We start from the raw sequence: 22,773 nt of genomic DNA, 5'->3' as shown, positions 1-22,773 counted from the left end.
CAGGCACTCATTATGGTATGGTGCAATTTTCCCAAAGCGGGGGGGTCAGGCATCACTGTGGGTATTTGAGAACATTTTAACAGGCATGTGGACACTGCTTTAAATAATATTGAGTCAGAAATGAGAAAATTATTCCCTTTTCAACTCCCTTTCGATTCTGATTGCATCAAAGAGAAAGTTTTCATTTTGGTGCTAGTCTTTAGTGTCTCTGTAATGGTTGTTAACTTTGTTTTTAACAGAGGGAAAGGGAGCCTCAGGATCTGAGCCTTGGGCAGGGAAGGGAAATCTAGGATTTGACAACATCACTTTGTTTTTATTGTATTTATTTTTACAGTCACTTTCTATTTATGGCAAGTGATTCTGGTCTTCCATTTTATGATAGTGATTAAAATATTCCTTTCTAAGTAAACGTACTTAAGACTCTATGTCAATAAAAACACTAATAGGGCAGATGGTAGGTAAAGGTCAAAATTATGAAGACAGTGCAAGAATGACAGTCATTTTGGAAGCTCTGTTTTGATGGAAAGAGTAGTGGACAATAGAGTCCACTCTAATGGAAGAATTGAGTCAGAGGTCCCAGTCATGGAACCTTGGGCAAATCACTTCAGCTCCCTGTAAAAGGTGGGCAGTGATGGAGAAAGTACCTGTCATGCCCAACTGACTGGATCAAAGATAATGATAAGATGGGATGATTGGGAAACTTTGGGGGTGTGGTGGTGAGGGGGTGGGCTATATAGGCATAAGGTGTTATTACCATTACCCTGTGCCTATAGGATTAATAATCCTTCATTCTTTCTAAACCAAGATGATATCTAGTCACATCTGGATTCTGAGTCCTTCAGGGCAAGTCTGGCTTCTCATGGGATCACTGGGAAAAGTCTAGTCATTCCAGTAGGGATGGGGAAGATCAATGGAAGAACTGGTTACCATTTGGTCTCCCCTCTTCTGGAGAGAACTTGGAGTGGCCTGGTGCCTCAGTCTCCACCCATGTCCAGACCCCTACTCTGTACTGAGTCAGACGCACACCAGGGTTTTGGGGGTGGCCTTTTGTGATGTATTGTTGCTCAAAACAGGTGTTTTGCTAAACTGGGTAGGAAAAGTTGTGTAAGAGATAGTCTTCTCATGGATCTTGACTCTGGGGTTCCCGTTCTGTTTAGTATAGTAGTTTCTCCCAGAGGATTTGGATTTTAGTAGGTGGCATCCCATTGACCTGGGGAGGGAAGCGGAAATAGAAACCTTCAGTCAGTCATTTGCTGATCTCTGGCTTTTAGGGAAAAAACCTGGTAAGACCCTGAGGGAAGAGAGAGAATAAAGCGATTTGTTCTATTCTTGATGAGGGATCATATAGACATGTGAAGTTAATTTATAAGAAAAGGCAGCAGAAATTATTTTTAAAAATCAAATTAATGGTGTAAAAAATACCATCAGAGTTCATAAGGAGGCTACAGTCAACATGTAAGGTTTACTAAGAATTCAAACTGGATTGGGGAAGACTTCTGATACAGTGAGAGTGTGCTATGTACCAGGCTCTTTACTAAGCATTTTACAATCATTATCTCATGTAACACAACAATTCTACGAGACAAATACTATATTCCGATTTCACCTATGAGAAATAGGCTTTGAGAGGTTCATTTGCCTAAGGTCAAACAAGTTTAACTGATAAAAATCTAACTAGAACCGAGTTCTGAGTCCAGAAATGAGCTCTTAACCACTATGATACAACGTCTCCTAGCATGTCAGGCCTGGAAGGAGCCTGAGAAATTTAGTTCAATCCAAAACCCTTCAGGGAATAGATAAGAAAACAGGTTCCGATGGGAATATCATTTTATTTTTCTCAGTTTGGCCATAGTAAACGGTTTGTGTAAAAAACTGGTAGAAAATGGAGGAAAGGAGTGAATATACATTGTGGGTGTATATCTAGATTCATATTGTCATTTAACCTTCACACCACCCTATGAAGTAGATATTATTCCCATTTTACAGATAAGGAAGCCAAGGCCTAGAAATGTTAAAACAATTTCCCCAAGGTTACAGAGCTAGTAAGGACCAAGCCTTACTAGTTCTTTGTTCCAGGTCTATATGATATCAAACTGAAGCTCTTTCTACAACATCCTCATGACTTTCCAAGTCAAGAAAATAAGGTAGATTGTGAAACGACAGGGCTAAGAGCAGAGACATGCCCTGAAGAGTTGTGACCAGGAAATGACAGAATGGAGGCAGCATTTTAGGAAAGCAAACTTTGTGTTGAGAAGAGATTGGGTGGGAATGGATCTGGCAGCAGGAAGTGCTGCTGGGGAGTCTTTGTTGCAGTGCATGCTTTTGGTGAAAAGCTTGGAACCACACAGTGGCAATGGTAATGAAGAAGGAGCAAGCACTCAAGAGGCATCATTAACGAAGTACCCAAGAATTTGCAGGGTTTGGTGAAGGGAATGAGTGGGAGGAAGGAGACATGGTGCTGAGGTCTTGACCCTGAGCATTTGAGAGGATGGCAATGCCCTAGAGGGCCCTGGGGAGGGCCAGAAGAATCACCTTTGGAGGGGAGGGTGAGGAGGCTGATTTTGAGGGATGGCAGGATAAAGTCAAGTCAACTGTCAATCAGGAAGTTGGAAAGAGATGAGGTTAGAGTTCAGGAGAAGGGTAAGGGATGCAGATAAATATCTGGGAGCCATCAGCATGCCAACGATCCAGGGGCATAGGGATAGAAAGTGCATAGGGTAGAAAGCATACGCTCATACTTGTCTTCCTTAAAAATGGAGCAAAACTCTGCATCTTAATGAAGATAGATAGATACACGAATACACCTCATCCTGTCCCCTGTAGGCTTGATTGCAAGCACATGGGTCAGTGTAGCATAATAGTGAGAAATCCAGATCTGATTTCTCCTCCTGTCTCTAGCAAGTCTAGGTTTAGAAGCCCTGAGAGGAAAGGCATAGATTTGGAATAAATGTCTGGAGTTAATCAAGTTGCGGGACAGAAGTCAGCCTAGGGGTGCATTTTGGTCTTACTCTCACATGCCTCCCCACTCAACTCCCTTCTTCTCTTGCCCCTCAGTTCCTGCTCCCCCACTCCCAGGTCCTTACCCACTTTACCTTACCTAAAATTCCCAAATACACTCTTTGGTAATGTCTTCGCTGTCTGCCAACAGGGTGCCGCTTCGGTCAGATCTCATGTAGAAGCCATTGGGAGCCAGCACTGTGAGCAAGTTGCTACCTTGAAGCTCTATACAGAAGTTGAGGGCGAACTTTCCCCAAGGTCGAAAGGTGCCAAAGGATGTTATTGACCAGAAGGATCCACCCTGTGCTGGGGAAGGAAGAGCTCAGGTCAGTGGGTCATTTGGGAGAGGAGTCCTCTAGCAGTGCAGCCTCTGAGGAAGCTCCTGGGAGGCATGCCACCCCTCCCTGACTGCCCACTCTGCCTATGTTGGCAGGTCTCTCTGTAGAAACGCAGGAGGGCTAGTTTCTGTTCTGCCAACCCATTCTGGGGGCCTTGAAGTATAAAAGCAAACAGAGACTCTGTTTTCCCTTTTATCATGAGCAGGCCCTGAGTGGCAGGCCCTGAAGTCTGAGTTGGGTCTATGGTAGGGCTAGACTGTGAACCCAGGGGTGAGAAAGAGGAACTACTCACCCTGGAAGTGGTAGATGCCCTGGCGGCAGGGCAGCAGGTGAATGCAGTCAGGCTGATCCATATTGCACTGCATGAGGTCGTGTTCTGGCGAGGTGCCCACATACCCATATCGACCTCGCAACGCAATGAAGGGACGGTTGGCTAACCGAATCCCAAATTCCTCATTTGGGCCTGAAAGAAATAGGGAGGAGTTACTGGATGGGCTGCCTCTAGATGCTTTCCCAGATGGAATTAGGAAAGGGGACACTAATCGCAGAGAGGTATTGTCAATATTTTACCATTTAGTGAACACTTACTATGTGCCAGGTCTTATGCTAGGTGCTTGTGAAATGTCTGTGAAAGCACTTAGTACAGAGTGGATCCCAAGGAATTTTAATATTCTTCTTTCCTTTAAGATGTGTGAATCTATTTAATCCTCATCATAATGCTATGAGGCAAGCAGGTTGGATATCACCTCCATTGATAAGGGAGACAATGAAACTGAGGCTCAACGATGGTTTGCCCAAGTGATGACAAAAATTCAGTGACTCAGGAAGCACACAGACCGAAATCTTCTGACTCCAACACCAGTGCTCCTTCTATTATACCCCAGCTCCCTCTGAAAGCATCTTGGACTTGGAATAACCTGGCAGGAGGGCTGCTCATCTCACCTGGAATGGTGGCATTGGCCATCAGCAGGCCATTGGCTGCAATACCTAAGAAGCGTCCATTGGGAGACTGCAGGATGATCCTGCCACAATTCCAGTGCATACGGAAGAAGGTGTCAGACTCCAGCGGGTGCCCATCAGCCATCACTCTCCTGTGGCGCCTCTGGAAAGAATATTAGGAACAGAGAAGGGAAGCAAGGAACAAAAATCTCAGCTTTCGTCTCAACATTTTTATTCCTAGACCCCCTTTCCCACTCCCACCCACTAGCCTTTTTCATTCTCCCAGAATATGTTTTATGCTTTCAGATCTTTTTTGGAAAATACTTTGTGGTCTCAGCTCTCCCATTTTCCCAGTCTGTATCAAAAAGGGACCTGGATATCTATATGAAGAGATATGAACCTTGGCCCAGACTCCAAAATCTATGAAACAGATCGTAGACATAAAAGTGAAAGCTAAACTATAAAACACCTAGAATAAAACATAAGAGAACGCCTTTGCAACTTTGGGGTAGGCAATGATTTTTTGGGACAAAAAAAACTAACCATTTATAAAGTGGAGAAATTAGACTTCATGAAAATTAAAAACTTGCTGCTCAAAAGACACTATTAAGTAAATGAAAAGGCAAGCCACAGATTGGGAGAAAACATTTACAGTACATATATTTGGCAAAAGACTTGACTTTAGAACATGTAAAGAACTTTTACAACTCAATAATAAGACAAACAACTCAATAACAAATGGGCAAAAGATTTGAACAAACACCTCACAGAAAAGATATAGAAATAGCCAAGAAGCACATGAAAAGATGCTCAAAATGATTAATTATAAGAGAAATGCAAATTAAAGCCACAATAAGATTCCACTACGCACCCATTAGAATGGCTAAAACTAAAAAGACAATACCAAGTATTGGTAAGGATGTGGAGCAATTAGAACTCTCAGACATTACTGGCTAGAAGGTAAAATTGTATAGTCACTTTAGAAAACTGTGTGACATTTTCTTAAAAAGTTAAACACACTTATCACGTGACCCAGTAATTCTACTCTTAGCTATTTGCCCAAGATAACTTAAAATATAGGCTCACAAAAAGACTTGTACATGAATGTTCATAGCAACTTTATTCATAATAGCCCAAACTGAAAACAACTCAAGTGTTCATCAACAAGCAACAATTGTGTTTGTGTCTATGAGTAGTAGTATGGACTACTACTCAGCAATACAAAGGAATGAACTACTGATACATGTAACATCATGGATGAATCTCAAAAACATTATGCTGAGTGAAAGAAGCATACATACTGTAAAACTGCAATTCCATTTATATGAAATTCTAGAGTAGGCAAATCTAATCCATAGTGACAGAATACACATCAATGGTAGTGGGGAGGGCAAGGGTAGAGGAGAACTGACTGCAAAGGGGCAAGAGGGAATTTCTGCAGTGATGGAAATATTCTCTAATTTGTGATATGGTTGTGGCGTGGTTGCATAGGTGTATACATTTGTCAAAACGTATTGAATTGTACACTTAAAATGGGTGCATTTTATTGTATGTAAATTATGCCTCAATAAAGTTGATTTTTTTTAAAAAAGAGGCCCTATTGGATGAAAATGAATGTTTATTGACAAGGGTTTCCGTAGTTCACCTCACCATCTGGTCATCTGCCTTGAAGAAGGAGAATGTGTCTAGAAAGGGAGAGCTCAGGCCTTATGGGTTCTCTTGCTTAGATAGCCAAGGTCTCACCTGGGCTAGGTAGCAGCCATTGGGTGAACGAAGCTGCAAGGTAGGGCTCTCCTTGTCACATTCAAACTGGAACAAGCACATTTGGGTTAAGTGCTCAGAGGCAGCACACAACTCAACATCTGCAAAGGAAGAACATGTCAGAAGGAGCCCGAGTCTGGCCTCACCCTCCGTCTCAGCCCCTCCTCCACGCGTTATGGCTGGGGTTCCCTCTGCTTTCCCTCCTCAGCCTTCATCACCTTCTGTCGGACACAGTAGCCTGGAGTAGACCCAGGCCACTTTTCCCTAAAGACCATGCTCCTGCTTTATCACCCTTCTCCATGGCACAAGAGGTTCTCTTGGAACCCCAGGATCTGCCTTAGCAGCAGGTTAAAAAATCTTCGGTGATCTCAAACACATTTTCCTCTTTTCAGCAGCCAGCCCTCCCACTCTCCGTGGCTGTGTTGGACCCAGCACTTGCCGTAGATGGTGGAGAGGAACTTCCGGGCCCTTGACCTGAGGCTGACCCAGGTAGGGCAGCGCCGTAGGATGAACCACTCCTCGCCCCTGTGGGGACTGGAGCCCAAGCCCAGGAGCAGGCGTGTGCCCTGTGGATACAACATGCCTCCTTCTCCATCGCTCAGTGCCACAAGCCCTCCAGGCCGTACTTGCATGTGAAAAGCTGTCTGTGTTGAGGGTTGGGAGACTAGCCGGTCTAAGTGGGACAAGAAGGAGTGTGTAGAGGTCTCCAGATGGTAGCATCCATCTTGGAAATGCAATAGGAAACCACATTCCTCTAGGCAGGGAACTGGTGCATCCACCCAGACACGGCCCATGGCGGGATCAGCCCGGGCGTAGCAGTGGTTGAGGGGGCTGTAGAGGATCACGTGGACATGTAGGGCTGGCCGGGGGGTCCACATGTGGTAAGCCGAGAGGACTTGGGAGTTGCAGAACACTTCCTCACCATCAGATTCCAGATAACGACCACTGATTATGCACTGGAGTGTCCACTTGCCGTTGCGGTGGAAATGGAGGAGGAAGCATCCATGGTGGCTTGTCCTTGGCCGGCCGTAGCACAGACTGCCATCTGCCTCGCACAGAAGGTAGAGGCCCTGCAAGCTCCTTAGTCGTACCATGGCCTGTGTGTCATGCTCATTGCTTACCAGGATCTCCCAGGTCTGGAGGCATTGGGAGGGAGAAGAGGGAAATCAGTATGTACCGCTGGATGACTAGACTGAGGAGCCCTACAACCATCACCCCTGGCATCACCCCAGCACCTTCATTGAGACCAACCACCTTCCCCTCCACATCGGCCTCCTTGCTGTCAGCTCTTCCACTCTCTCATCTAACAGTAATCAAAAGATCTCAGGGAACCACCACCACTGGAGCCATTGGGCTTCTCAAGATTCCAAGAGGAGTTCTAGATGCCCACTTCCTCCAGCTAATAGAAGGTAAACCTCTCTCTCTTTTCCTTGACCGCTTCCTTCGATACCTAATTTTCCAAGAAATGCTTTGGTTTAAATCTTGCTTCTCTTTTCCTCACTGTTGCCCCTGGATAGCACACTTCCATCCCCAAAGGCCACTTCCACAACATGGCAGGAGAAAATCAAGACCTCTTACAGGCAGGCCTAAGCTCCAGGGATGAGGATGGGAGCACAGACCGTCGAGATGCAATTGTCTTCTTCAGCTGTGATCAACCCTGTTACAAGCGATAGGACCTTGCTTCTGCCTCACTCTGTATTACCATCCCAGAGGTGCATACATCCTTCTCTAAAATGAAGATCAACTCTCCTAGGGCTTCTAGAGTACCCCATTCTCAGACTACAGCCAGAATAGAAACATAGGCCTTGCAGTAATTTCATTGGTCCAATTTCCTCTGGACACTCACAGTTCTGCCTTCCAGCCTGGGCTCTCCACCTCTCCTCTTTGTGATGACACAACCACTCTGTGTAGGATGGAGGGTAGGGAGCAGCCAGAGCAAGGCAATGCAGCAAGGACAGGGCTGAGGCTTCACCTCGTGGAAGAAGTTTAGAGAGGGGGAGATGGAGCAATGGAGACCTGTGAGCAAAAGCCTGGAGTAGAAGAGTCTTGTCCTGGCAATGGCAGAGGCTAGGAAATCAATTAGGTTAAGAGTGCACCGTGGCTGTCACCAGACACACACACACACACACACACACGTGAGAGCTTGGCAACTGAGAAAATTGGTTCCAATACAGATTTGCTTGGTTACCTGTCTACGGCCCAAACCCTTTGCAGTAGCAGTGACTGTATTCTTATATGCCTCATAAGTGAGGTAGGATCCTGCCCAGCTGATGAGCCCAACCCTTAGGTCCTCGGGCTTGGGTCGTCTTCGTGTCCACTCTACCTCATCCATGGGGCCGGTACCACGTGTGATGACTCCGTCCGGCCCAGCCTTCCCCCCAGTGGTGAGGTTCCACAGGCCATAGGGCCTGGAATCAGGCCCGCAGTACCCACCAAAGACGTTCCCAGAGGGAACTTCCCAGGCAGAGGCTGGCCTAGAGCCCAGCACCTCTGTGACCCGGGAGCATTGTGACTGTGAAGGCTGCCTCTTATCCCACCATAGTGAAGAAAGGGCCCTGGCCCAGGCACGTCAGTCCTCAGCCCAGAGGAAGTTGGTCCAGTGCCTCCCCACACCACTCCAGGCACTGAGGTAGGCTGAGCTCCGACAGAAACTGACCTTCAGCCTGTGCCAGGCATCACCTGTGACCTCAGGCAAGTCCCACCCCTTCCTCACGTCTGTTCTTTATTTTAATCTCAGGATAGAAATCAACCTCTTTCCTCCCTAGGAAGCAGGTTCTGCCTGGCTCCCTTGGGGCTCAAGTTGTTTTGGAATTCAAGATATCCAAGAAAAATCCATTAACTTTTATGGCCCTTGGGAGGATGAGGCCGATATGTCTCAGAAGGTACTTTTCAGGGAGTGTGAGAAAACCCTAGAGAGATGACCAGCAAGGATCGAATTCCTCATATTCATCAGGAAGGACAGGCTCAGGAACCGGGTAGGGAGAATGGCCTCAGTGGGGAGAGCACAGAGCACCCTCCTAACCCCCAGCTGCCCTTCTGCTGGGCGGACAGCCAGTGCCTCCTCTAAGGACACCAGCCCTTCCCCTCCACAGAGCCTCTGTTGGCCAGTAGCCTCCGGGACTCATGTCCTACAAAGCTTATGGAGAAAACCAGCCCAGCACCTGGAGAAAATGACTAAATGAAAGAAGGGAGAAAAGAAAATGAAATAATAATGTTGATGGTGGGTCTTGTTTAAGGTTTGCTGGGATGTGGAGGGAAATGGGCAGACTGAACCACACTTGGAGAACAGCACACACCCCTGGTTCCACACACGCACTTTATTTCCCATAGGTGGGGTCCTCCCAGGTAGAAGGAGTCCCAGTGCACAGTGAGGAACTGTAATCCCCAAGGCCCTACTAGTGTTTTATAAACTAAGGCTAATAGACTACTAGTGACAGAATCACTGGGGTAATTTTAAAGATGCATATTCTTGGGCCTCAGACCAATCCTGATGAATCACATTTTCTAAAACGTGCCTCAGAACTCTTATTTTTAACGAATATTCCCTCTCCCTCAAATGTTAATGTGCATAGTAATCATTAATAATCATTGCTCTAAGTAGCTAGGAGATGGATAGGAAATTGGAGTTATGTGGTTTACAAAGCCATGAAGGGAGATCCTGCTACCCTCAGCAAAGGCCCCTTGGAATTGGGGAAGGAAGGGGATTTCCTCCACTGAAGCCCCTAAAGTACTTCCAGCTTCAAGAATAAGGAGAGAGGAGCTGAGCTAGATGAAGGCAGCAATGCGTGTGCGTGCTTGGGGGAGAGGCGAGGTGGCCCTGCAGGCTTAGCTGCTTTGAACCTCCCCCATATGGTTTCTTTGCCCCCAATAACCAAGCCCCCCACTTCAGGGTTACAGACAACACAGTGTACAAACCACAGCAAATTTATTACTCAATATCCAGTGCCACATCATAGCACCACCCGGAGCCCTCACCTTTCCTCCCTACCTGGCCCCAAGGGTACAGCCGAAATGGAAAAAACAAAAGTAAACCCAGATTCCTGCTCCTCCTCTGGAAGAAGGGGACTTGGCCCTGGAAGCCCCTTCCACAGGTCCCAGCAGGCAGGAGTGGATCCCTCCGTGCCCAGAGAGCAAGGCTCCAGGCTCCAACAACAGAGAGAACATGCAGGCAGGAGCAGAGACCTGTGTCTGTGGGGGAGGAAGAGTGAGAGGGAAGGGCACTGCCTGAGGAGTCCGGGAGTCTGGTCATCCCGGGGATGCACGCGGGAGCTTCTGGGCAGCAGGGACCGGCCCCTGGTTGGTTAGCGCTTTGACAGCTCATGGGACAGCCAGTCCAGCCCATCATACAGGCCTGTGCCTTGGGTGGCACAGGTGGCCTGGACGTACCACTGTGGGGAGAAGGAAAGAAAGAGGTCAGTGACAGGGAAGAAAAAGGGATGCCTTTGCTTCCTGCCCCAGCCTGTGGCTCCCTTGGGAAAGGCAGGACCCTCACCGTGCGGCTACGCAAGTGCTGCAGCCCAAGCTTGTCGGTCAGCTCGCTCACAGGCATGGCGTTGGGCATGTCCTGCTTGTTGGCAAACACCAGCAGCACCGCATCCCGCAGCTCGTCCTCCTGTAGCTGAGAGAGGTGAGGGGGGTGGAACCTGGGGTCCTAGTGGGGTCCTCAGGCCCCCTCTTCCCTGCTGTGTAGGGGAGCCCTCCTTTCTACCTTCTAGCATATTTGTGGGAAAAATATAATATTGTGTAGTCTACTGCTGAACACAAGACACAGAATTATAAATCAGCTTGAGACCATGTCGGGCCTTAAATCCAGAAAGGGTCTTTTTCTAATTTGAGTACTCGCCTTAGTCAAAAATCACAAAATTTCCAAATGGAAAAACAAGAATATAAGACGATATTTCTCCCCACCACATATAATTCCCCTCTCCCCACCAACTTCTCACACTCAGATGTGAAGACCTGAGAATTCAAGGAAAAAGTTAGTCCTATACTTTTTACCTGACCCTAATTCAAAACAAGGTGAGATACTCTTTGTGTGTGTGTCCACAAAGAGAAATGCACATTCAAGGCCTGGGAGGCATTTCCTGACTTTCACACCAGCACAGAGATCTCTCTGTCTCCAAACCGAGGGCTCAGTCCCCAGGGCCCTGGGTGCTCACCATCTTCTGGAGTTCATCAGCAGATTCCTGGACCCGCTCTCGGTCATTACTGTCCACCACGAAGATGAGGCCCTAGGTGCGAAGGAAGAAAGGAAAGAAGAGCAATCACTCCCCCTGGGACATAGCCTAGTCTGGCCCTTTCTCCTTCCCATCTTTGATTGTGTCTAAATCTTTCTCATCTAGTAAACTTCCACTAGGGCTCTGCAGGCATCCTGGCACAAACTGGAGACACCCTGCAAAGGATACAGCCTCTGCCCTCAGGCAAGCAGTCTAGCTCAAAGCTGTGCAAGGGAACGGGGAAAGGATGTGATGAGAGCTAAATCAGGCAGCGTGGATCCTGAACCCTGCTTCTCAGGAGAAGCCTAAGGTGGCTAAGTCTCAGAAGACTAAGGCCAGTTCTGAAGGATGAGTAGAGGCTAGCCTGCAAAAGGAGGGTAGGAGGGCTAGAGGATTTTTTCCTGGCCTGGGGGCCCAGCCTAGACCAACATCTCAGTCTTCCTAACCCTAACTCTTCTTCCCCTGGGGTTGGGGAGTGCCCCCTCCTTCCCCCACTCCCCGACCTGAGTGTTCTGGAAGTAGTGCCGCCACAGAGGCCGAATCTTGTCTTGGCCTCCCACGTCCCAGACTGTGAAACAGATGTTCTTGTATTCCACTGTTTCCACATTGAAGCCTGCAGATAATTGGAAAAAATATGAGGAAAAAGTCCTGAAAGGAAGGAACTCACTAAAACTACGTGGATTCAGCAGAGACACAAAACCAGAAGGCAATGATCAAGGCCCAAGGGAACAGAACCCCCAGAGGCCTGGCAGTCCACAGACGGGGCGGGGCTTGGTCACATCCATCCCGCTCTCGTAAAGATACCCTGAGCCGCTTCTCAGGTAGCCGTATCTGGTGTCAGGGTCAGCTCCCTGCACAGAGATAACGGCCTGGGGCAGAATGGGGAGCAGACTCTGAGAAGGCCCGCCGCCGCGCTCCCACTCCTCCTGGCCTCGCCTCCGGACTCACCTATGGTGGGGATGGTGGTGACGATCTCCCCCAACTTGAGTTTGTACAGGATCGTGGTCTTGCCAGCTGCATCCAAGCCAACTGCAACGGAGAGGGGCACAGGGATGGAGACGGGAGCGAGGGAGCCCCCTAGAGACCACGGAAGGGGAGAGACCAAGCCAGCTGATGGTGACGGGGGCGGAGAGCCCGAGCGCCGGCAGGTGCGCGCTGTGCTCTACCTTCCGGGCCTTGAGGGCAGCCTGGGTGGTGAATGCCAACTCCTGCCCCCAAGGCGGGCGAGGGGCGAGAGAGGACTGGGGAGTAAGGGGCGCAGGAGGAGGGCCGCACTCCTTTTAAAAGTCGTCTGCAAGGGCGGAATCCTCCCTTATAACCAGCCAGGCTGGGGCGGAGGGAGATTCACCCCACCCAGGCCCGCAGCTCCCGGTCTCAGGCCCCGGGGCTTGGAGCTGCAGACCGCGACCCGCCCGAGAGCAGTGGCCCCGAGAGGTTAGGAGGTGGGTGACTCGGGGTCAGAGACACAGGTGAGCTGGTAGAAGGGACGCGGGGGCGGGAAGGCTGCGTGGGGGCCGGCGCTCCGGTCCGCGCCGCGCGCTTGATCTGCCTCACCCATGAGGATCCGCATCTGCTTCTTCCCGAAGATCCGCGAAAAGAGCGCGGACACGGTGAGGCCCATCGCGGGGCCCAGGGGAGGGGCCGCGGGGACGGACGCGGGGTGCGGGCTGGAACCGGCCGGCCGCGGGGGGGATGGGGCGCAGCAGCAGGAGAAGGAGGCTCCGCCGCCGCCTCCGCGCGTCCCGGCCCGCCCTACGTCACTGCGGGCCCGCCTCCGTCCGGGGCCCGCCTCCAACCCCGCCCCCGCCCCGCCCCCAGGCTCTGGCTCCGAGGAAAACTGAAGCTGAGCTAGTGTCCACAGCCAGCCTAGGTCCCGCGCCGGCTTTAAAGAGGGAAGGGGCCTGGGTCTCCCCTTGTTTCTAGCGCGCCTGTCAGGTCTGTGGCTGCTGAACCCGCAGCCCGAGCGGGGCAGAGGAAAGCCTATAACGCTCCACAGCGGCCCCCCGGTCTCATCTTCAGTGGCTGGCCGCTGGGCTTTGATTTGTTGCGTCCCGGTTTAGCCCTGGGTAACTTGCAGCATCGACTGTGTGCACTACCCTCCTAGGAGACCGGAAGTTCTGTGCAAGCGTCTTAGTCCTCCTTTTTGCCCCCTCAGCTCCCAGCGAGGGGCTTTGAGCGTAGTGGGTGGTTCAGTGACCGTAGAATCTCAAGAGGAGGGCGCCAGAGGTGGGGGAAGAAGATGCCCGAGTGCTAGCTGGCCTGTAAGGTTCCTTAAAACACCTGCTTCATGATCTCCCCAACCAGCAGAACCAGTGGAAGATTCCCAGCTCTGGGCAGGCGGTTGTAAACCCTACTCCTGCATACTGGAGAACTCCGCTTTCGCCCTGATGGCCCTGGAAACAGTGCTTTTCAGTTGACCCAGGCAGCCGTTCTGCAGCTCCTTCCTCACTTTGCCACAGATCTGGGAACCTGGATTTTTAGTGCACACCTATCCAGGATTTTGTGAGGCTCTTGTGGCCCTAGACTCAAAGAGCTTCACAAGTAATTTCCCCACTCATCTTAGCATCTGAGAGGAAATAGCAAGATAGGAATTAATTTAAATTTCTTCTGTGGCGGAGACCCAGTCAATGCCAGGCACCTAATATATGCTTAACAAATGCTTGCTTGGTTGAATGAAGTAATAGGTTGCTCAGTGGAGCAAGGGCAGGCATTTTGCCTATTCTGGATTCCCAGTGAGTTTCTAGGATCAACTGCATATGGACTGGACATGGAGAAGTGAGCTGGGAATCAGAGAACCTTCATTTGTCCATTCACTCATTCAACAAATGTTTATTGAACGCCTGCTATGTGCCATTGTTCCAGGCCTCAGCTCAAATCTCAGTTCTGCCTTTTTTTTTTTTTTTTTTTGAGGGCTTAGGCTTCAACAATCCTCACAACCTGTCATTTTCTCATCTATAAAAGGAGACTAATATCTGCCCTAACTATCTCATGAGGTTATGGTGAAGATTAAAATGATGAGATAATGTATCTGTTTTGTATAACGCAACTGCATGTTATCTGGGCCACTAAGAAACTGGGTCTGAACAGAACTCCAGCCCCATCCTGACCTTTAAAGTCTGTAAAAAGAACAGACTTTGGGCACTAGGTATGAGTGAGTGTATGACTTTACTCTTCAGTCACAGACTTGCATTCCTAAGAAGGCTTTTACAAGATTGAAGAGTATATTTAAACGAGTCCCAATATAATAACACAACTAGTGGTCACCAAGTCAGGTCAGTTTTACATGTTTAGCCTTTTTAATTAGCTTCTTTCTTTCCATCCCTGTTGTCACTGTCCTATTTCACTGCCATCTCTTCCCCATGACTGAAATAGCCTCCTCACAAGTCTCCTGCTCCTTGGTGTCTCCACCCTGTCATACAAGTCTTGATGATGACACTCTCGAGATTAAAATGCTTTAGTGTATTCTTATCACCGCAGATAAAATGTAAATGCTTTAATTTGGGTCCCCCAACTATTGTGTCAGCCCCATCTCTTGCCACCTCCTTCACATATCCTAAGCAACTGCCTTGAGATGATTCTCAATGTTTCCCCGGGTGAGCCGGGCTCTCTGATGCCCCAGGAGTCTTTGAAATCTTTTCTCTCTGCCTGGAATGCTTGTTTCCCTCATCTCTAGTTAGATGGGCAATCACTACTCATCCTTCAAATCTCAAAGTATTTTCCCTGAGAGCCTTCTCTGCCTCCCCTAGGCAGGCCTCCCTCCTCTTAACTTCCATACCACTTTGAATATACTCATACATACTGGTATGATTGCAGGACTTGTGTTTGCACGTCTGGTTCCTCATTACATGTGAGCTCCTTGAGGGCAGGACCCTGTCTCTTCATGGTGATCACCTGGAACAGCACTTGGTATGTGAGAGCCGCACTGGTCTGGATAGGATTCCTAAACTTACTAGCTAAGGGACCTTGGGCATGTTACTTAACCTCTTTGTGCTTTATGTTTCCATATCTGTAAAACAGTGCTAATAATACCTACTGAGCAGAATTATTGTAAAGACTAAATAGCAAAACTCTTATGAAGCTCCTGGAACATAGTTGGCACTTAGGATGGACGTCACGGCTATTGGATGCCCTCTACATATATTTGTTGAATCAACTCAGCAGAACTCAGGAAGGGTGCTAATAATTATTATACTACACGCCTACTAGGTGCCAAACACTGTTCTAGAAAGTGGTCTAAATGGGAGCCTTAATTGTTGCTCTTTAGGGACAAAAGTACTGAGCCCCCAAGTAGTGGGGATGCGTGCCTCACCTAGGTGTCTGGTACTCACTACGACGTTGCCCCCTGTCGCTCGCTGATCGTAACCCGAGGGCAAGCTCAGTAGCCCCCACCAAACCAACATCGCCCCCGTGTCCTCGAGTTTGCCTGCTCCACTCTTTCAAAAATCTGTCAGCTCTCAGCCTAGCCGAGTTCTCAACAGGCCGCCTCCCACCCACCGGCTGAAGTAGCCCCGCCCACCTCGCGCCCATTGGGGGCGGAGCCTATGGCGTCATGCTGTCGTCACTTCCAGCGGACCGGGAAGCGGCCTTGAGGGGCCGCTGTAGTTAGGCAATCATTGCGGGGCTGCGCTCAGCTTAAAGCCTTGGCCGACCGTGGGCCGAGGGTCGGCTGGGGCTGCTGTGGCCCGGGCGAGCAGGGAGCGCGGAGCGGCTTCTGGGGCAGTGCGGGCGAGCCCTGGCAGTGTGCTTGTCTGGTGCTGACGTCGCCCCGCCTCTAGGATAGGACCCGCCCCCGCCCTCCGGGCTTGGGACTTGGCGGGTACTTCTGCTGGGCTGCCCCGCCGCCCAGCATCCGGTCGGACAGCTGGGTGGAGAGAGTGAGCGGCCGCGGGCACAACTCTCCCCGTCGTTTGCAGCCTCCGCCAGCGTCTTCGCCACCCTCTTCCGGGCTGTCCCAACGCTGACGTGGAGCAACCTGTTCTGAACCCTCATGGAGAAGTTTGGGATGAATTTCGGCGGCGGCCCGAGCAAGAAGGACCTCCTGGAGACCATTGAGACGCAGAAGAAGCAACTCCTCCAGTACCAGGCACGTCTCAAGGATGTGGTCCGTGCCTATAAAAGCCTAATGAAAGAGAAAGAGGCGCTAGAGGCCAGCATTAAGGTGCTGTCGGTGTCTCATGAGGCGGATGTGGGCCTTGCAGGCGTCCAGCCTCCAGGCCTCACCTTTCCTGACTCTGTGGATGACCGATGCTCCACTCACAGCGAGGATAGCACTGGGACCGCCACCAGCTTGGACACTGCGGCCAGTCTCACCAGCACCAAGGGTGAGTTTGGGGTAGAAGATGACAGACAGGCCCGTGGACCACCACCTCCAAAGTCCGAAGAGGCCAGCGGGTCGGAGAGTGGCGTCAGCAGTAGCAGTGGGGATGGACCATCCGGGAGTGGGGAGGTGGACAAACGACTGCACCAGCTGAAGACTCAGTTGGCTACTCTGACCAGCTCATTGGCTACAGTCACCCAGGAGAAGTCCCGCATGGAAGCTTCTTACCTGGCTGACAAGAAGAAGATGAAACAGGACTTAGAGGATGCCAGTAAGAAGGCAGAGGAGGAGAGGGGCCGTCTGGAGGGAGAAGTGAAGGGGCTGCAGGAGCAGATAGCAGAAACCAAAGCACGACTTATCACGCAACAGCATGACCGGGCCCAAGAGCAGAGTAACCATGCCTTGATGCTGCGTGAGCTCCAGAAACTGCTGCAGGAGGAGAGGACCCAGCGCCAGGACTTGGAGCTTCGGTTGGAAGAGACTCGAGAAGCCCTGGCTGGGCGGGCATATGCAGCTGGTCAGATGGAAGGGTTTGAGCTGCAGACCAAGCAGCTGACCCATGAAGTGGAGGAGCTGAAAGGTGAGCTGCAGGCTCTTCGAGATGAGAAGAATCGGCCAGACCCCCGGCTGCAGGAACTTCAGGAAGAGGCTGCCTGCCTTAAGAGTCATTTCCAGGCCCAGTTGCAGCAGGAAATGAGGAAGGTAATTATCTTCGTCTTCTGCAAACATTAATCATTTAGCTGAAGTGGGAAATATTAGGGTTTTTTCTTCTCTGGTAGTTAGAACTAAGTGGCTGCACTGTCATTTTTGATGCTGTTCACAAAATTCCACTTGTGAGTCTTGGGAAATCCTATTCTGTGCAGTATCCACAGAGTGTGCTTCCAACAGGATGTGGAGTTTCTGAGTGTAGGCTGGGTCAGAGCCAGGCAGCTTTGAGCTTCTGGGCATTGGCATCTTACCAGCTGCGCTCTGTGAGGCAGTATAGTGGCAGCTGTGCAGGGAAAGGTAGTGTACGTGCCTATAGGTATATACCTATATAGGTAGACATATATGCCTATGGGGGGGTGGCTGAAGGGGGTGGGGTGCCTGCAGGGCGTAAAGGGAATTTTCTCAAGAAATAATCTCTTGTAATTGCTTTCAGTCAAGATTTGCCTGTTCTGGAAAGGTATGCTATTTTACAGTGCCTCCTTTCAGTGTGAGAGAGATCCAACTCAATTTTGAACTTTCAGGAATATTGGAAGAGGGCAAGAATGTCATATGATTGCTTAATAGGATTTAGGGAAGCACATGATAAAGATAACACACTTTATGTGTGAGCTCTGTATGTGGTAGGAGAGAGTGGAAGCCCTAAAGCAGAACAACAGCAGATATACAAAGGTTCTTAGTATCGTTTGGTATAAGGTGTGTTTGGGAGCAGAACCCAAGCAGGTTACAGGAATTTTGTTAGCTCCCAAATCATCAGAAAAGCCCAGTTCCCGTTCTGGCCAGACCATCCCAATCCTGTGACCATTTTGCTCCCCTTTCTTGCTTTCTCAAAGTTTGCCTGGGGCTTTGTGGCTTTTCTGCATGCATTTCCATCTGTCCCCTTGTTTTACAGACAGCCCTTGCAGAGGATCTACTCCGCCAGCAATCTCAGGTGGAAGAGCAGAGGGTGGCAGCCCTGGAGAATCAAATATCCGAGGTGTCGGAACTGCTGGGCACCTATGAGAAAGCCAAGCAGAAGGACCAGCTGGCCATCCAGAAGCTGAAGGAGCGCATTCTGCAGCTGGACCTGGAGAACAAGACGCTGGCTCTAGCAGCCTCCAGCCGGTCCCCTTTGGACAGCCATGGAGAGGAGTCCAGTCTAGATGTCAATGTCCTAAAAGACAAGATGGAGAAGCTGAAGAGGCTGCTGCAGGTTGCTGCCAGGAAGAGCCAGGTGACCTTGGATGTGGAGAAGCTCTGTGACCTGGAGATAATGCCCAGCTCAGAGGCTGCCGATGGGGAGAAGGCCACTGCGCTCTACTACCAACAGGAGCTGAAACAGCTGAAGGAAGAGTTTGAGAGGTACAAGGTGAGGGCCCAGGTCGTCCTCAAGAGCAAGAACACCAAAGATGGTAACCTGGCCAAGGAGCTGGAGGAATCCCAGGAACAGCTCGCAGAGCTGAAGGAGAAGTATATCTCCCTGCGGCTGTCCTGTGAGGAGCTCGAGCGCCAGCATCAGCAGGAGGCCGAGGACTGGAAGCAGGAGCTGGCCCGGCTGCAGCATCTCCACCGTCAGGAGCTGGAGCGGAGCCAGCTGGACTTCAGGGACCGCACGCTGAAACTGGAGGAGGAGCTGCACAAGCAGCGGGACCGTGCCCTGGCTGTGCTGGCCGAGAAGGACTTGGAGCTGGAGCAACTGCGTTCTGTGGCCTTGTCCTCTGGGCTGCCAGGACACAGAAGCCCTGTGGGGGGTGGGGGTCCTGGGGACCCAGCTGATACATCTTCCTCAGATAGCTTGACCCAAGCACTGCAACTAGCTGCGGCCAGCGAGCCCACTTTCTTCCTGTATGCTGAGCAGTTGGCCCGCAAGGAGGTGGAGATTACATCACTGAGGAAGCAGAAGCACAGGCTGGAGGTAGAGGCGCATCAGCTGCAGGATCGGCTGCTGGAGGAGGGGGAGCGGCATCGCGAGGAGGTTGGCGCCCTGCAGAGCCACATTGAAAAGAACATCAGGGACCAGAGCAGAGAGGGAGCCAACCTGGAGTACCTCAAAAACATCATCTACCGCTTCCTGACCTTGCCTGACGCTCTGGGCCGCCAGCAGACGCTCACAGCCATCCTGACTATCTTGCATTTCAGTCCAGAGGAGAAACAAGTGATAATGCGGCTTCCAACCAGTGGTAGCTGGTGGTCTTCTGGCAAGAGATGATGCCATTTTCACTAACTCCTGAAATTTCTGTGCCTCTTATGTGAGAAGGGACAGCCTCTGGTGTCTACTGCCTCTTCTCTTACATTATCATTTATTTCTTCACTGTGTTGATCTGGAAGGAGTTTTCAATGTGGGATGGGATTTTCTGCCAAATGCCATTAATGCCACTTTGTCCTGGGGTCCCTAGAGATACCAGAAGTGTTGGGACAGCTTCTTCTGGTGGGGTGTGTGTGTGCGCGTGTGTGCGTGTGAGGGAAGGGGTGGGGGAGGTTAGGATTGAGAGGTGCAAAAGTTGGGGAAGTGGTGAGAATCTTTTAAAATAAGATATTTTGTTTTAATATTATACTCCTAGCATAGAGCTAGGAGTAAATGTGACTCCAAAGGGAGTTCACTTAATTTCTGAACACACACAGGACCAGCTGTTTACTCCATCTCATCACAATCTGAGTCTGGTCCCCTGCTGCCCCAATTCTCTGGGGACATAAATCCAGGCTCGAGAGGGAGCAGGAAGTTTGAAATAGTGACAGATTGTCCACTAATCCAAAGGGCCAAGGAATAGTGAGTTCATCCTGGAACTGGGAAGCTTGGTCTAGTTAGGGCCTGGGCATGACTTAATCTAGACAAAACACACCACTTGCGACCATCCTAGAATGGGCCCTGAGCACCAGCTCCATCTTAGGGATTTCCTGAGTGACCTGCCTTTGGCCTAGATGGGGTTGTAATAGACCTCTGGTGCTTGTCCCTGGCCTAACCCCTCTGCCTAAGGCTGGCCTGAGAGTGTGAGGGAATGACTTTGCTGTCTTTTCCTCACTGTTGAACTTGCATTAAGAAAAAAGTCTTAGCTTCTTACAGAAAGGTGTCCGATTGGGAAGCTCTGATCCTGCCGGGATACAAGGAATTAGCTCAGAGATCCTGCCTGCCCCCCCACCCACCCAGCTGCTTCTGCCTTTGTAGGGACAGGGAAGAGGAGGCAGATTTGCTGTAGAGGATTCCAGAAGATTGCTGTGACCCTCACAGGAAAGTGGTGGAAGTTCAGCTGAGGCTAGGCCAGGGTACTTGCTGCTCCATGGATAGTATTCTGGCTAAATCTCCACGTCCCTGCAGCCAAGGTGGTCATGGGTTGCTGTCACCAGGGTATTTTGCCCACTCCCGTAGGGAGGTAATAGTTTCAGTCCACAATCCTCGTTTTCCCCACACGTGTTACTCTAACTTTTCCACCTTCCTGGGGTTTCTTAGGTTTGGTCTTGTGTAAGTAGATTCATTCTGTACTTATTATCCAGGCAGTCTGAAAAGGAGGGACTCAGAAAGTTGGGTTCAAACAGTATCAGTTCCCCTATTCTTTCCTTTCCCCATCTGCTCTTGCTGGTTATGGAGATCTTTGGATCCTAAAGACCAATGCTTTGCCTCTGACTGGACTAATGTGTATCTTTCTGTTATTGCATCATAGAGATCTGTTTTGTGAGGGTTTGGGTACAGAAGGCTTTGATTAAATGTTCTGATTGGGAGGAGGCTGAGTGAGCTGGACTATCTATAAACCGTGAGCAGACCTAATGGAACAGAAGTGATGTGTTCAAGTGATAATAATGTGAACCAAGGAATCATTAAACCTGAACAACTTGACCTGTGTGTTTCTTTAATGGTATATATATGTCTGGACACAGATAAAGTGTGAATGTAAATGGTAAGTGAAAAGAATGAAACTAATATTTCATTATATTAATCCATGAGCTTGAATCTTGGGAGGAATATCTCAGTGCCTTAACTGCCTCAATACAACACAAAGTTTTTAGCTTGAAATTGTGTGTGTGTATGTTTGTGTGTAGGCAGCTACGCTGGAAAAAGCTTTCTTGTGGGTTTAGTGAGTGGGCTTGAAACTTCCATAATTACTGCTTTAAACGGTAGAAGTAATCTGTTTATGAATGCTTTATTATGCTTCAAATCAGAACTCATGGTATCCTGGAAAAGTTTCTCAGGACATCAAGCTAAGCTAAATAATAATAATAATCTCTCAGTTTTCTTACCTGATCCCTTAAAATGTAGGATATATTATTGTTGTTATCTCTAGGTGGTTTTGGGCAGAATAGAAAGATCCATAGTCACAGCTGCTTTCCTAGGACTAATAATTCCTGTGCTTTTGACTTTTGAGAAAATACCAGACGCACAAAGAAGCAAGTCAGTTTCTATTTACTGATTTTAAGTATCGACATACATAAGGCTGTGAATGCTCTGAACTGAAACGAAAAGACTTGGGCCTTTCCTACCCTTAAGGACACAAGTTCCTGGTCTCCCCACCCCTTCCCCCTAATAAGTTTTGCAGTTATTTGGCTGGTTTGCCTGTGCTAAGTACTCTAAGAAAGGAAAGGAGAGAGAGAGAGAAAGAATTGAGAACAGATGTAGTCAGAGAAAAATTTTCTTTGGGCCCTGGTTCCAGAATATCAGACAGTGCACGAGGTGAGTCCATAAGGTAATGAGACTGAACCTTACTTGTTTCACTGTTAACACGCACGTCAGAGGAGGGTTGCTGAGAAGAATGGAGGGAGAAGGTGGAGGGAAGGCAAATTGACAACTGTAATGGGTTTCTGCTTTTCTTTTTTTTCCCCTCTCCTTTTGGGTACCTTCAATCTGGGGAATAAATGTCCATATTGCATGCCCTTGATGTTGTAAGTTCCCGTCTCTTACCCAGAAGTCTAAGGCTCTCGGCCTTGTCCTGAGAAGCTGCTACTACAGGGTTGTTTTTGCTAACTCTTGTTGAGTATGCCAGCACCATATTGAGCCGTTTACACCCCTTATAATCATTTACTCCTCACAGGTGTTGTTATCCCCCATTTTACAGATGAGGAAACAGAGGCTGAGATGTTAAATTTGCCCAAGATCAGGTAACTAGTAGATGTCTGAACCAGGTCTGATTAATCGCGAAGCCTCCTTAAATCTGAGTGTGCTCCTGTCTTCTCAAGACTTGGGAGGGTCAGGGCTGTCTCCATAGATGATTTCTAGAGATGGAGAGACTGATCTCTAGGCTGAACTGGGCTGGTTCAAATGGAGAGAACATACAGCTACATATTGCAGCCAAGCAAAGTTGCTACAATATAGAGTTGAACAGGCAACGTTGGTTATTCATAAAGCCCTAAAGCTGCTCTGTCCCCCAGGTTCTAGATGACTGCTAATTTTAGAACTTGAATCATTCTAACAAAATAAAAGGAGGGCTGGGTACCAGCTATTGCTATAGTGGGTTCCTACTGTAACCTCTAGTAAAGCTGGGGAAACAGCTTTGGGAATTGGAAATAGAACCCTAATGAATGGGTCACTTTACCC

General features: G+C 49.3%; 3 protein-coding genes across 3 annotated transcripts; 1 reads left to right on the top strand and 2 right to left on the bottom strand.

Moving 5' to 3' along the window:
• Positions 1-3,097: 3,097 nt before the first annotated feature.
• On the bottom strand, positions 3,098-8,369 carry FSCN3 (fascin actin-bundling protein 3). The gene is made up of 6 exons (XM_058569246.1): positions 8,224-8,369; positions 6,475-7,171; positions 6,018-6,136; positions 4,278-4,437; positions 3,628-3,798; positions 3,098-3,303 (listed from the first exon to the last, which is right to left on the bottom strand). The coding sequence occupies exons 1-6, from the start codon at positions 8,365-8,367 to the stop codon at positions 3,098-3,100; spliced, it is 1,497 nt and encodes a 498-aa protein (XP_058425229.1). The 5' UTR covers positions 8,368-8,369.
• Positions 8,370-9,943: 1,574 nt separating this feature from the next.
• Positions 9,944-12,956, bottom strand: ARF5 (ADP ribosylation factor 5). Its single transcript, XM_058569234.1, has 6 exons — positions 12,806-12,956; positions 12,200-12,280; positions 11,755-11,864; positions 11,195-11,266; positions 10,528-10,653; positions 9,944-10,423 (listed from the first exon to the last, which is right to left on the bottom strand). Exons 1-6 carry the CDS (start codon positions 12,870-12,872, stop codon positions 10,337-10,339), a joined length of 543 nt encoding a protein of 180 aa, XP_058425217.1. The 5' UTR covers positions 12,873-12,956; the 3' UTR covers positions 9,944-10,336.
• A 2,870-nt stretch (positions 12,957-15,826) lies between these two features.
• Positions 15,827-22,348, top strand: GCC1 (GRIP and coiled-coil domain containing 1). The gene is made up of 2 exons (XM_058529359.1): positions 15,827-17,270; positions 18,166-22,348. Exons 1-2 carry the CDS (start codon positions 16,239-16,241, stop codon positions 19,459-19,461), a joined length of 2,328 nt encoding a protein of 775 aa, XP_058385342.1. The 5' UTR covers positions 15,827-16,238; the 3' UTR covers positions 19,462-22,348.
• Positions 22,349-22,773: the final 425 nt, after the last annotated feature.

This window comes from Diceros bicornis, chromosome 3 (genome assembly GCF_020826845.1).
Source record: "Diceros bicornis minor isolate mBicDic1 chromosome 3, mDicBic1.mat.cur, whole genome shotgun sequence".
NCBI classification, from domain to species: Eukaryota; Metazoa; Chordata; class Mammalia; order Perissodactyla; family Rhinocerotidae; genus Diceros; species Diceros bicornis.
Note: the sequence above shows the minus strand (reverse complement) of the source record. Positions and strands in the feature narration are given on the sequence as shown.

Coding starts and splice junctions, on each gene's coding strand:
- FSCN3 (XM_058569246.1), bottom strand. CDS start 8,367: ATGGATGAGGTAGAGTGGACACGAAGACGACCCAAGCCCGAGGACCTA. Junction 6,137..6,474: donor GTTCCTCTCCACCATCTACG/GCAAGTGCTGGG, acceptor CTTCCTTTGCAG/ATGTTGAGTTGTGTGCTGCC. Junction 3,304..3,627: donor GGGCATCTACCACTTCCAGG/GTGAGTAGTTCC, acceptor TTCCTTCCCCAG/CACAGGGTGGATCCTTCTGG.
- ARF5 (XM_058569234.1), bottom strand. CDS start 12,872: ATGGGCCTCACCGTGTCCGCGCTCTTTTCGCGGATCTTCGGGAAGAAG. Junction 12,281..12,805: donor GCAGATGCGGATCCTCATGG/GTGAGGCAGATC, acceptor TCTCCGTTGCAG/TTGGCTTGGATGCAGCTGGC. Junction 10,424..10,527: donor AGCACTTGCGTAGCCGCACG/GTGAGGGTCCTG, acceptor TTCTCCCCACAG/TGGTACGTCCAGGCCACCTG.
- GCC1 (XM_058529359.1), top strand. CDS start 16,239: ATGGAGAAGTTTGGGATGAATTTCGGCGGCGGCCCGAGCAAGAAGGAC. Junction 17,271..18,165: donor TGCAGCAGGAAATGAGGAAG/GTAATTATCTTC, acceptor CTTGTTTTACAG/ACAGCCCTTGCAGAGGATCT.